The sequence below is a fragment of the Siphateles boraxobius genome, unplaced genomic scaffold (genome assembly GCF_051911475.1).
Source record: "Siphateles boraxobius isolate OS27281-9 unplaced genomic scaffold, OSU_SipBor_1 55, whole genome shotgun sequence".
In the NCBI taxonomy this organism is placed as follows: domain Eukaryota; kingdom Metazoa; phylum Chordata; class Actinopteri; order Cypriniformes; family Leuciscidae; genus Siphateles; species Siphateles boraxobius.
Window position 1 is genome coordinate 9,669,469 of NW_027509181.1, and position 13,746 is coordinate 9,683,214.

The 13,746-nt window shown below is 37.3% G+C and overlaps 1 protein-coding gene across 1 annotated transcript in view; it reads left to right on the forward strand.

Annotated features, from left to right (window-relative positions):
- Window positions 1-13,746, forward strand: part of pcdh15b (protocadherin-related 15b) — a 288,259-nt gene that overhangs the window by 259,495 nt on the left and 15,018 nt on the right. The window contains exons 26-30 of the mRNA XM_077206152.1: window positions 486-626; window positions 3,058-3,185; window positions 7,065-7,280; window positions 9,525-9,613; window positions 12,496-12,672. Of these exons, the coding sequence (XP_077062267.1) occupies window positions 486-626; window positions 3,058-3,185; window positions 7,065-7,280; window positions 9,525-9,613; window positions 12,496-12,672 (751 nt within the window). The remainder of the gene's footprint in view (window positions 1-485; window positions 627-3,057; window positions 3,186-7,064; window positions 7,281-9,524; window positions 9,614-12,495; window positions 12,673-13,746) is intronic.

Sequence of the window (13,746 nt, forward strand, 5' to 3'; positions counted from 1 at the left end):
TAGATGGAATCAAGGAGCGTAGATAGATAATCAAAAGGCTGTTTTCATTAGCGTAAACCAGAAAAAGCGAGGAAGAATAAGGTAATCATCCCACCCTTCAAACCGCCTGGATCCAAGACATTTAATGCGATAACATCACCAAGATCAGAGCTAATCCTTTAGGAATGTTAATGAGACTCAAGAGGTGGGTAGTGCACCCTGGACCTGAAATCCCAATATAGCTAAGTGCATTACTTATACGGTTCACTGAAGTGGTGTGGGGATGAGTTGTAAGACCTGGACTTAGAATTACTGTGAGCAAATTCTTATATCCTGGTATGAGTTGTCATATCACGGTAAAAGTATGGATAACAATACAGTTATTTTTTCTGTAGAAGAAGTCTCACACTACATAATAAATATCTGAGATTAAAAACGCATAATTTTGACTGAGTGCAAAGCTGTTGTAAAATAGCAAGTAAACGTTTTCTCTCCCGTTGCGATAGGTGAATTTGTCATGAACAACATCACTGGAGTTATCAGCACTGCCAAGCCACTGGACTATGAGAGCAACAGCAGTTACGTCATCCGCGTGGAGGCCGATTCCATGAGGGTGGTGTCGTCCAACCTACGAGCCCCAGCCAAAAGTGAGGCTACTTTTAGTGCCTGTTCACACATATAATTATAATTAAGTTTTAATAATCTTTCAAATTCTGTGAGAATAGAACCGTTTCCACCACAATTATAACAATGACGACACAGAGAAACAATAGCGTAAGAGTCACTTTCAGAACGTTTTTTTTCCAACTAATGAATGATAAAAATACTGAAAGCCAATAAGAATCCATTTGCTTTAAAGAGCGAAAGCATTTAAATTATATTTTAATAAACAGATGCTATTGTAGTTATTGTTATAATTAAGGTTCTTACTGTAAACAGGCCTTTACCCCGGACCTAAAATTATGACTAAACAAATTCTTCAAAGGATTTATACTTAATTGTGTTAAACAGAATTTTAGTCTTTGAACACATCAGTCAAATTATCCAAGATAAAATAACATTCTGTATGGGTTTGCTTTTGACCCTGGGACATTTTATGTGGCTTAAAAGCTTCAGGATGTTCAGGATGTTTTTTCTTTTATTTTATATTTTAGAGTGAATAAAACACTTCCTTTCCAGCATGCCAGTGCAGAATATCTCAATATAATTAAAATATAATGACTTCCTGTCATATAGTGTTCAGTGAACACGGGGGGATGGGGGCTACTTGTCCATCCCTTCCATGTGCAGGTGATTATGGAAAATCATTATTTGAGAAATCTTTTCTGATTAACCATAATCTGATTAACCGGTTTAATATTACAAGTATGCAAACCTGATGATAAAATCAAATGATTAGTTGAATCCAGGCAGTATGTCAGCTTAGAGGTATTAATTGACTGTTAAAAGCAAGTTTTAATTAATTATATCTTGTCAGTGTGACAAGACAGACCTCATGGGTCTCATGGAAATCTAGATGGATAAATATGCATATTATTCTATAGATCAAAGTCTGCTGAATAAGAGAGAATTCAAATATGTTACAGGTGATTTTGGCTAATTAAAGCATTTAGCTGTCAATTTATAGTTTGTGTTATTATAAGCGTTAATTTGAAACACTTGCTTTGTGTTTTCAGGTGGCTCATTTTATTCATTGTCGTTGGTTTTCATTGCTTTACAGTGGTCAGCGATACTCTTGTGCCATGTCACTCTGCTCTCTGTAGCGATGCTTCAGTGCTCCACACGGAGTGACTGTGCAGAAACGAGCAGAAGGCTCTGGAAACCCCTTTGGCATGAGCGCTGAAGTGTGTCAGATGATAAATCGTGTTGTTGCTCTCATACCCTCACAAAATATGACTCTGCCTTTTACTTTGAGAAGTGACAAATGATGGTCTTGAAGGACTTGATGAAGAAATGCTGTGTATAGAGATGTACTATAGCAGCTTAAATGTGCAGAACTGAGGGTGGTGAGCTGGGTTTTGATTATTTACTGAATTTGATTTTATTTGCTTTTAGGTATTTTCCATTAATGAAAATGCGGTCATGGGAGAGTTAAAATCAGTGCAATAATTTTTGACCTAATTGGCAGCCTACACCACTAATTTGTTGCTTTAAAAAGAGATTGTAAAACTTATCGATATGAATTGAGCGGTTTAGTCCAATCTGGTTCTTGCTGAAGCTCAAACGTGCTGCGTAACACTAGAAAGAACCTAACTGGTTCTTGCTGAAGCTCAAATGTGCTGTGTAACACGAGAAAGAACCTCATTGGTTCTTGCTGAAGCTCAAACGTGCTGCGTAACACGAGAAAGAACCTCATTGGTTCTTGCTGAAGCTCAAACGTGCTGTGTAACACAAGAATGATCCTTATTGGTTCTTGCAGAAGCTCAAACGTGCTGCATAACATGAGAATGAACCTCATTGGTTCTTGCTGAAGCTCAAACGTGCTGTGTAACACGAGAATGAACCTCATTGGTTCTTGCAGAAGCTCAAACCTGCTGCGTAACATGAGAATGAACCTCATTGGTTCTTGCTGAAGCTCAAACGTGCTGCGTAACATGAGAACGATCCTCATTGGTTCTTGCTGAAGCCCAAACGTGCTACGTAGCACAAGAATGAACCTCATTGGTTCTTGCTGAAGCTCAAACGTGCTACGTAACACGAGAATGAACCTCATTGGTTCTTGCTGAAGCTCAAACCTGCTGCGTAACACAAGAATGAACCTCATTGGTTCTTGCTGAAGCTCAAACGTGCTGCGTAACACACAAGAATGAACCTCATCGGTGCTTGCAGACGCTCAACCTACTGCGTAACATGAGAATTAACCTCATTGTTTCTTGCTGAAGCTTAAACGTGCTGCGTAACACACTAGAATGAATCTCATTGGTTCTTGCAGACGCTCAAGCGTCTTGCGGAATATGAGAATGAACCTCATGGAAAGTGCCTTGCTATAACATATTCTTAGATGTTTTGTAGGTCTTATATTTATTCACTTTATTTTAATGATAATTTGTATTTTGTGATATTTTTTTTTTCTCTCAGGCAACACCGCAAAGGTCTTCATCGACGTGCAAGATGAGAACGACCATCCCCCGGAGTTCACTAAGCCCTTTTACCTCGGTGGGGTTACAGAGGATGCAAAGACCTTCACCTCTGTTTTACAGGTCCAGGTAAAGTGTCTCTCCCCTGCAGGATTGTAACCATATCCATGAGGCCTCATGCAGGCAGCACTACCATGGATAAGCCAACAATAGTTCACTAACTGATGCACATTTCATAAGAATGGCAAAAGCTGGCTCAAATTATAATTTGATTGGCTGGCTTCTCAGCATGCATAATAAGATGTCAGTGCAGCACCAATGGCACATTTCAGAGAACAAAGCTACACAGCAATGAAACGTAATTCAGTACTTCAACATGAAGGAAATCACCCATTCTCATGGTCATGGAAGACCTGGAAATATCAGGGAGATTTAAAATAGTTTTCCTGGCCTGGAAAAGTCATGGATATTAATCAACTCTTAAAAGTCATGGACATTTCTGTGGTGAATAATATATATATTTCAAAAGTTTTAGTGGTTTGATATTGCTCCAGTGTGGAGAAAAACTTGCTTGCGCAAGCTGATATTTGATATGTGAGTAAATCATACTTTTGAGTCAGTTTAATTTCAATGAATCAGTAGAACTGGTTCTCAAATTCACCTGAAAGATTCATTAGTGAATTTATCTGAATTGGATTCATAAATGACTGTAACACAGTGTCCAAAACAGATTACACAACGTGAGATAAAAGCGTTTTTTTCAATGTTAATCAGAGTTTCTGTCCCAACCAGCCCCAACGGTGATACTCAAGACTTTCTAAGATGCTAAAATGGTGCTATTTGTCGTTTTGATTATGTACTTAGTGCAGTGGGCTTGCAGACATAGCTCCGCCTATTTTTGTTGCATCTTGTAGTTGTGTTGTCAGTGTATGGTCAGACCAATTGCTTGCTGGTGTAATCTCACCGCATTGCGTCTGATTAGGACACGTTTTAATGAAGTAATGGACAAGCCATGGGAATTTATTGATGAAAAAGCTTGGAATGCTAGTTTTTGCTGAAGTGCCGGTGGTTCTTGGTCTGTGTGAGGTGTTGCTCTGATTGCTGGTCTCGGCTGAAGAGCTTAAGTCTGACCAGCTGGGGTCTGAAAGATTGGATCATCGTGAGAGAGCTTACAAAATGCCACTGCTGCTGAGGCTCACTGATACAGATCTCAACATAGCTGTCAATAGCGTGGACAAGGGCGCCTCATTCTCTGGAAAAGAAAATGAATCAAAGATCCTCATAAATCAGCCAGGCTTTCTCTCAGAGCACAGAGCACTGTCCTTTTCTAGCCTCTTTCTCTCTCTGTAATATTATTTTGTTTTCTCTCTCTGCATGTTCTTTTCTCTTACAGTGACTTTCTGTGTTCTCTGACTTACCGTTTCTCACTCAAATCTATTTTTCATGCCTTTATTCAACCATAAGCTTGAAATTTTACCTATACAAGTACACAAACAGATACAGTGTTACAGTGTGGCGTTATAGCAGAAAATGTCTCCTTCAAGTCAAATCCTTTCATGGCAGAGTAAAAGTTTCTCAGTTAAAGTGAGTTAAACTGTTGCCATGTTTATGGCTGACTACCAGAATAATAGAGTGCTGCTGTATTTTAGTAGGCCAAAACCCAGAAATGAGTTAATACTGTATGTTAGCTTACTTCCGTTTCGATCTTCCTAAAGTCAATGGGTTATTTGAATGGGTTTTTGGTTAAATGTCTGCAATAAGATCTGTAAACACAAGCTCAAGATATTTTCCTGTTTTATTCTACCACATAAAATACAGCAGAAATACCCCCTGTTGATTATTTTAAAAATTGTCTTGATACTAGTAGTCCGCTTTCACAGCCTTGTTGTGTTTGTTGAGCATGAATCGTGATTCATGGTCTTGCAAATTATTCTAACTCAAACATTCAGGGAAAATGTTTTAAATAAAGACTTAAAGAGTTGTCGGAAGTTTAATGTTGGTGGCATTCTAGTCTTATGACTGTAGTTTGTTCATTGCCTTTGTTTAACTTTTTACTTCTGCTGATTTATTTAGGCTTCACATTCAAGTTGTGTTTATTGGTGAAGATTATTATGGTGAACAAACTTGTAGGATCATAAACTTATGTTGGTCACAGGTTGTTGTTTTTTTTTTTTTTTTTTTTTTTTTTTTTTTTGCAATAAACCAAAAGCCAATGGAAAATGGTAATAGAAACAGATGGAAACAGACTGAAGCTGACTTCAGTTGGCCTACAAAAATACATCATGTAAACTCTGGGTTTATAGCACAGATTTGAAGGTAAATCTATCACCCCTTAGAGTGCTGAAGTGCTTGGGATGTCTAAATTGCCAATGCCTTCACAAAGTTGATTATAAATGAAAATGCTAAAATCATAATGTTAATCAAAAAAACAGTACTGACAAGTAAAATCGAAAAACACTCACTGCTTTTGGCTGTAACATTTTAATTAAATTATCTACTGTATGTTGTAACATACTCAAAGGTAGGAATAAGGGGGGGGGGGGGTATTAATGATTTTAAGTTTAATGTTTAACTTAATAACTAACTAATTTAAATTAAGTATAATTTTATTTAACATTTGATTACTTTTTTCCAATTTCTGACTGTTTACTTGCTTGATAGTGATTTAAAATACCCAGAAAACAAGCACTGTTTATTTCATTAATTCTAATAGCATATTAGTTTTTACTGTGGTATAAAAATTGGCATTTCAGGCATTTCAATTTCTGGCCTCAGAGCTACTGCCTGAAAAAGTTGTCCATTTAATTACATCAGTGTTACTCTAATCAGACATGCAGGCCACATGCTGCCAATCACACTGGGTTTTACCTCATATGGCTTCACCCTGTCTTAAGTTCATGTGCCAACTATAAGAACAGCGGCAGTGATGCTATCAGATGGCCGGCATCCTGCGTTCATTCAAGGAGACCTTATTAGCCAAGACCCCAGACTGATTTAAGCCACGCAGCAGAAGTCCAGGGTTTTATAGGGTCACATTCACTGCAAATACAGATTACCACTCTTCAAGGTCTTCTGTTTACTTGTTGAAACATCTGAGATGTGAAGTTCAGCGGCCAAAAAGCCAAATACGCTGCTTTGACATACACAGTCATGCTTTTTGTCCATTTCTCAGGTGTCATGGGAATTGCGTACTATGGAATTTTGTTCAAAAAGCTCAGGGGCTCCTAGATTAGACTACTTTAATCTACTTTGAAATCCCTACTTAAATAGTTTTGAGGAGAAAAGGGCGAGAAAATGTAAACAGTTATTTGCTCTGCCAACCCTAAGGACAGGTATTGAAATACTTTTACTTTTACACGTTGTTGTGGAAGCGCCTTTTCCGATTCTCCCTGCATTCATTGTTCCCTCCTGATCAGATAATTAGTTTAAGCAATCCTTCCGAGAAAACATTGCCTTACTGATGTTCTCCGAGTTTAATCTGGTTTAAGAACGTGACGAAAGAATTGAAAAGAGATGTTGTGGAACTACGAATTCAATTTCAAACAGTTTCAACTCAAGATCTCACCGCAGCGCAGATCGAAGGTTTTCTCCACCGAGTTTAGCCACATTAAGCGACCAATTCAAAGACAGACCTTTTGTTTGCAAAAGGGACTTTAATACACATTTACTGTATTTATTGAAACGGGTCTCCCAGGCATATTGGTAAAAGTCTCATTTGTGTTAATGACTCTGCCTGGTCCAAGGCACCCTGCTGCCCGTGGAGCGGCCTGTTTCCCTCTCATGTAAAAAGCCATTATAAATCATTGTCACCGCAGTGGAGTGCTATAAAGCTCATCTGAGACTAGCCAAAGTGACGTTGGCGCTGGCAAATCGGAGCTTGGAGCTCCTCCTAAGGGCCGAAGGTGGAACGGAGTGTGACGGCAGAGGTTGAGCAGCACTGTGTTGTAGGTGAAAAGTAGCTCATGGCTATTCCTCTCTTTGACATGTCTGCTCTATTGTTTCTGACAGGCTCTGGATAAGGACACAGGGAATTTCAGTGCCATGCTGTACAGGCTGATTATCCCCCCAACTACTGATGGCAAAGACAGCTTTGTTATTGAGCCCTTCACTGGTGTAATTAAGACAGCCATCATGTACAGGAACATGCGGCGCTCTTACTTCAAATTTGACGTGGTTGCTACAGACGACTACGGGGAGGGACTCAGCAGCAGCTCTCAAGTGGTGGTAAGTATGTGATCGGGAAGCATAAAGTTGAGCGTTTTTGTAGTTTTCCATTCAGAAGTCAGATTTGAGAAAGAGCTGGTTCTTTTTAATGAATCACTCATAAAGATGGTTTGATTACAAGTCCCTTATTCGCTAAATCTTAAATGTAACATCTGACTCAGTGAGTGGAACTTTCAAGACATGTGTTTACTTTCATTCATATTGGTTTAATAACTGTCTGGTTGTTCATATTACAACATGTGGTTAAAGATACACAGCCAGTGCAGCATTTTGTTTTAATAAATGGTATTTGGATTAGGAAAAAAGACAAATATGTTGCCAAAAATATAATTGTTTTTGTTTAGCATACAGTATTTAGCATAAATTTTAACTCTTTCCACGCCAGCATTTTTGATATACACAAAATGTTCATTTCCCCTAGAAAGTTTTGTTGTATGAATACTGAATGAAAACATTCAATACAAATTATATATGTATATATATATATATATATATATATATATATATATACATATATATATATATATATATATATATATATTAGGCCTGTGCAACGCGTGATTAATCGCATTCAAAATAAAAATTTGTGTTTACATAATGTGTGTGTACTGTGCATAATTATTTTGTATTTATAAATACACACATATGTGCATGTATATATTTAAGACATTTTTGCATGTATATACTGTATATATATATATATATATATATATATATATATATATAATTTATATTATATATTAATATAAATATTTTATATATAAATAACACATTTTTCTTAAATAAATATATGCGTGTGTGTATTTTTATATACAAAATAAATATACACAGTACACACATATATACTATGTAAACTTTTATTTTGGATACAATATATATATATTGTATATATTATATGCTATATATATATATTCTAGCTTTATTCATTCATGTTTTATCAACACTTCAATGGGTAAGTTTCATTAAAAAACAGCATTTCGAACAAAAGGTTTTTGTCAAAAATGTAGTGTGCATCAAACTCAGAACGATGAGCAAAACATAGATTGAGTAGATCGAGTCTATAAACACCCCCAAAGCTTAAATGTGGATAAGCAATCTTCTATCTGATCCTTCTGGTATAAGCAGATCATCTTCTTTGCTTGTTTTTGGATCTGGAGATGCTGTATTCTTTCAGAAGATGCGTAATAGCATATAACCGTAAAGCCAGAAAAAGCGGGCAATCGTTGTGTCTCAAATTAAGAAAAATCTCGTCAGTGGCGAAGAAAGAGAAAGAATTTCAGAATTAAAATAATCATAAATGGAATCTGAATCATTAAGGGGCATAAAAATCAGGGCAATTGCAGATGAGAAGCAATTCTGCTTTTGAAAGAAGGAATTATTATTATTAGTGTATAATAAGTAATTATACACTTCGCCTTTAAATACACATTCCAAGGCCAGTTTGAACAGATTGATTCAAGTTTAATGCAGTAATCTGTCCTGAGATGTGATCCATCATCTGATTTTACAGCAGTGGCAACTCCGTTACCTGATTTAGATTAGAAAAATACAGTCCCTGTTAGCTTGCTTGAAGAACGTCCAAAGCTGATACCGAAGAGACATTGATTTTTTTGTGGGCTGAGGGGCTCCAGCAGTATTTAAACCCATAAATCAATCTCTCAATAGCTCTCACTATCTTGAACCTGCACTTGATCTGTGAGTTAAATAAATATAGAGTGATACGGGTATTTAGATGATGTCAGCTAGACTGCTCCATGTATAGAGCTTGATTTAAATACAGGCTAAAGGAATTTACAGGTTACGAGTCCTTAACAATTCTATTTGTGATTCTTCTAGTACTTTTGAGGGAGATTCATCACCATTATTACTCATATACATTCGGTAATACTATTTTCGGTGACACACTTACGTTAAGTTTAACTTAATGTCTGAATTTCACTGCATTTAAAAGATCAAACCAATTTGTTTTTTTCAATTTTAACAGTACATAAAGCATATACAATTGTGACCAAAAGTGTTGTCCAAAGGGGATATAGAACAACAAAAAGCGCACATTGACTTAATATAGACTTAATATGTATGACAAAGTAAGACTTACTTAATGTTCCTTGTTTAATTTTACTGATTTCTGTCTCCCAGTTTCATCAATCACAAGAACAGCATATTTGAAACAGTTCAGAACCTTCATGCTACTCCATCATTTTCCCTTTTTTAACTAGAAATTATTTTTGTCCCATCTCCCAGGTGTCAGTGGTTAACCAGCTGGACATGCAGGTGGTCGTATCCAACGTGTCGCCCACTGTAGTTGAACAGAACAAGGATCAGCTGATTGGGTAACTTGTTCTATACAAATACACTCTTCACCCAGACATACTCCCCAAAATAACATTCCGAGCAGCCAGAGAGTGCTTGAAGCTGTAATGTATGCATGAGTACTTGACTCCTGCTGGTGCCGATGTTTATGTTGGGGATAAATCAATGGGCTGCTTGATTCTGTCAAACCCTCTCAGATAAAAGCAGGACCCACACTGTTTAACATCTGCATCAAGAGCAGAATTACCAGAAACCCCCCACCTTCCTCTGTCAGCCATGGGAATAGCACTTCTCATTGATTAAAATGCTTAAAGAAATTGTTCACTCAAACGTTATGCTTTTATCATTTACTTACTTTGTTGTCACAAATCTAAATGATTTCCTTTTTAATTAAACATGAACAAAAATGGAACATTCCCTTACCCAGAATGTTGACACTGTGAAACTCTATAAAGGTCCCAATATACTAACAGCAAATTTATTTTTCGTTCTTCACTTAAAAAGAAGTTTAAAATACCTGAGCAGCGGTATGCTATTTTTGAACATCCCGAATACTATGTAATCGCCACTGACTAGTGGTAGTTTAAAAAAAGGCGGCACGATTAATCGAAATGCAACCGCACACGATTTGGCAAAGGCTGCGATTATTTTATGTGCCACTTGTCAGTGAAGACAGTAGTAAGTAGCAAGTAAGTAGTAAGTAGACAGTACGTTGTGCTCAGTAGTAAATGCTACTCCATCTGAAAGCCAGAGGGCATTCTTGCGCAAACACGGCAAATATGCCCTGCGGAAGAAGATAACACATCATTCCAGGAAATCCCCATGGGCATCATACTATCCTGTAGCTGAATAAACAGAAGATTGAAATGCTTTGATTTATTAAATGTTGTCTTTTGTTGGACAAGAGGTTCATAAATGCTTCTCATGTTTGGAAAGATGTTTGACGCGTGTTGCTTTTTCGAATGCACGTTAAAAGCGACTCAAACTCGCAGTGCTTTCAGATGGAGCAGCATTTACTAGTAATCACAGAGCCATACGTCACTGACAAGCTGCACATAAAAAATAATCACAGCTATTGCGATTTCATAATCGTAATAAGCCAAATTGGTTTAAGTGTCATTTCATGTTAATTGCTATTAATCATGCAGCCTAGTTTAAAAGTATTTACCAGCCCGAATAAACTCCCCAAAACGTACCTCCTCTAAACAAACTTTATTTGGCATGATTTTGTTTGAAATAAAATCGCACCAGTTTGTCCTCCTATTTCGTTTGCAATTCATCAGGGTCTTAGAACTGTGTCCCATATCAAAGTCTCTGGACTACATTAGCTGTGTATGCACTATATTCCAAGTTTTCTGAAGCCATACATTAGCATTGTGAAATTTAAGTTGCTATTTACTGAAAATCACAGCTGAAGCTTTATTTATATTCAAATGTGAAATATGAAAATTATTTAATCTGTGTTGCCAAACATGGTTGTTATTGTGTGGCATAACCAATCATGAATGGCGATTGAATTTGAGATTTTTATAGTGAATAACAACTTAAATTTCAGTCCCTTTCTCATACAAATTTAGAATCAGAATCAGAATGCAGTTTATTCAATTACAGTTATTCTATTACAATTTATACAACTATACAATTTAGTTTGCACAAGGAATCTGGTATGGTTTCTGGAAGCTCTAGGTACTTACATGCATATACACACAAGAGAACAGAGAGAAAGAAATAAAGAAGAACAACTTAACATAATATACATCTAAAAATATTAAACAAGTAGAATTAATACAGAATGTCTAAAGGGGATCATCAAAATAAAGTGTACCTGGAAATTATTTTGGTTCTGGAACGACAAAAAGATGAGAGTATTCATTTTCACATAGACAGGAAAGTGCTGAGATAGTACAATGCTAATATGGAGACATAAACACATCTTTATATTCCTAGTATATACACAGACACTAAAACACATTTTCTACCTCAGGTGATATAACTCACAGCCCGAGTTTTCCCAAACCTTCTCATCATTTCTTGTCAGGCTTTTTCCTCAGAAAACCTGCTCCTTGTTCCTTTACAGTCATCATTCCAGCCTCTGTTCTTTTTTGTCCCATGTTCTTATTTCCCCTCAACAGCTGTTAGGGGAGGGGGGGGGGGGGGGGGGGGGGGGGGGTATGGGAGACACTGCAGGTAATTGGCTGAGGAGGGCTGGCTGCTCTGAGATGTGAGCTGAGGCACCTACTGGGAGACAAGGACACCAGCTTTGAAGCAACGCTGTCTTACACAGCTCATTTTAGCCATTGCTTTGTATTTGTCCTCCGCGCACCTCTGTGTTCAAAACAGTTCCCGTTCAGCCTGATAAACATGGATAATATAGGGGTTTACAGCTTTTGGGTTAGATTTAGGCAGTGTAATTGTTCCTCTTGTGTAATTTTTCCTGTTTTATTTCTCCAGTAACGGTAATTACTGCAATTAGTGTTTATTGTGCATGTTTGCAATCGTGTGGAAGTTGATTGTCAGATTATTTTCTCTGATATGCCCACCAATTAATGGCCTCTAATTTTTTTTATTTGTTTATTTTATTTATTTATTTATATATTTATTTTTTTATTCAGTGTTCAGTTTGTTATTTGTTCTCATTTCCAGACCAAGTCCATATGCAGTATTCTTTAAATTGGTTTTGTACCGTGTGCCAGTCCAACCATTTTGGCTGTTTTCTTTTCTTTTTTTTCTTTTCTTTAGTTGACACGCCCTGTGTGAAAATGGCATTCTTTACTCGGCTGTTTTTGTAGAGCTTTCCTTTACTATAAATGAATAGACTGTAAAAAAAAATTAATAGAACATATTTGGTATGTCAAGAGGTTATGTTGTAGATCTCTCATCTTCTGTCTGTCTCTTAATTCAGAATTTTAGAGCGCTATGTCCAGGACCAGATCCCAGGAGCAAAAGTAGTCGTGGAATCAATCGGGCCTCGGCGTTTTGGTGAGGGATATGAACAGGAGGACTACTCCAAATCTGACCTGATGGTTTACGCAATTGACCCTCTAACCAACAGAGCTCTCTCAAGACAGGAGCTCTTCAAGTAAGTGTATCCAATTTACCCCACTTATAACTGTATCGTTTTCAAAAGTTTGCATTTTCATACTCCCGATACACTGTTTTCGTGTAATTGAACGGCCAATACGCATACATTTTTTTCCGTTTTTAGTTGAAAATGGCGTGGGTGTCCTGACTTTTCCCTGTAACTTGTTTGCCGAACCGTTTGATATATCTACCCTTCATACACTCTTAAAAATAAAGGTTCCTCATTGCCAATTAATGGTTCCATAAACAACCTTTAAAGGCACACTATGCAAGAATTGTACCTTAATATGACAGCTTCAAAGTCATTTCGGTGGTAAACAAACTCATAGAAGAGCGAATCATCCTGGTAGTAAAGCTTGGGGGGGACGCCGCTGGAAAAACCAGCAATGCAAGTTTGAGAGGAGCGCCCCCGACAAATCTTGCGAGAATCACGACATGCTTTACGGCAACGACGTCACACACATCAACGTGTCTATGAAGCACAAAGACACTTGCGCGGATTTCAGACACTTGCGCGGATTTTGTAATGTTTACATTACACACAAAAAACCCCCCACAAATTTAATTATTTAGTAGGCCCTGGCTATTTATTTAGCTGCAACCATGTAAAAACGTTATAAGCCATCAAACGAGGTAGGCTACTTTAACGTTATTACTATAAAGTAGGCTAACGCTTGGCAAACTTATTATTATCATATTACCATCATCAGTAGTTCATCTTAGATAGCACAATACAAGTATGCAGTAGCCTAATATTTGTATGAAATCGTGAAACATTACCTGGTCAATTGACATCTTCGGAGTCTAGGAGGGGGTTATCAGGCCGTGAGTGCAGAGACGCTCTGCGTGAGTGGTATTACGACAGTAACGTTAAATACAAGTACTCCAGGGGTCGCTGTTTGACAAAAACGGAATTCCTGCAAAGTGTGCCTTTAACATCCATGGAATCATTCCATTGTACAAAATGTTGTTTATTGTGGAAAAAGGTTCCTTGGCTATTGTATATGTTCTGCATACAAATAAAAAGGTTAGTTTGCTGAAAGGTTCTTTGGGCAACCAAAAATGGTTTGTC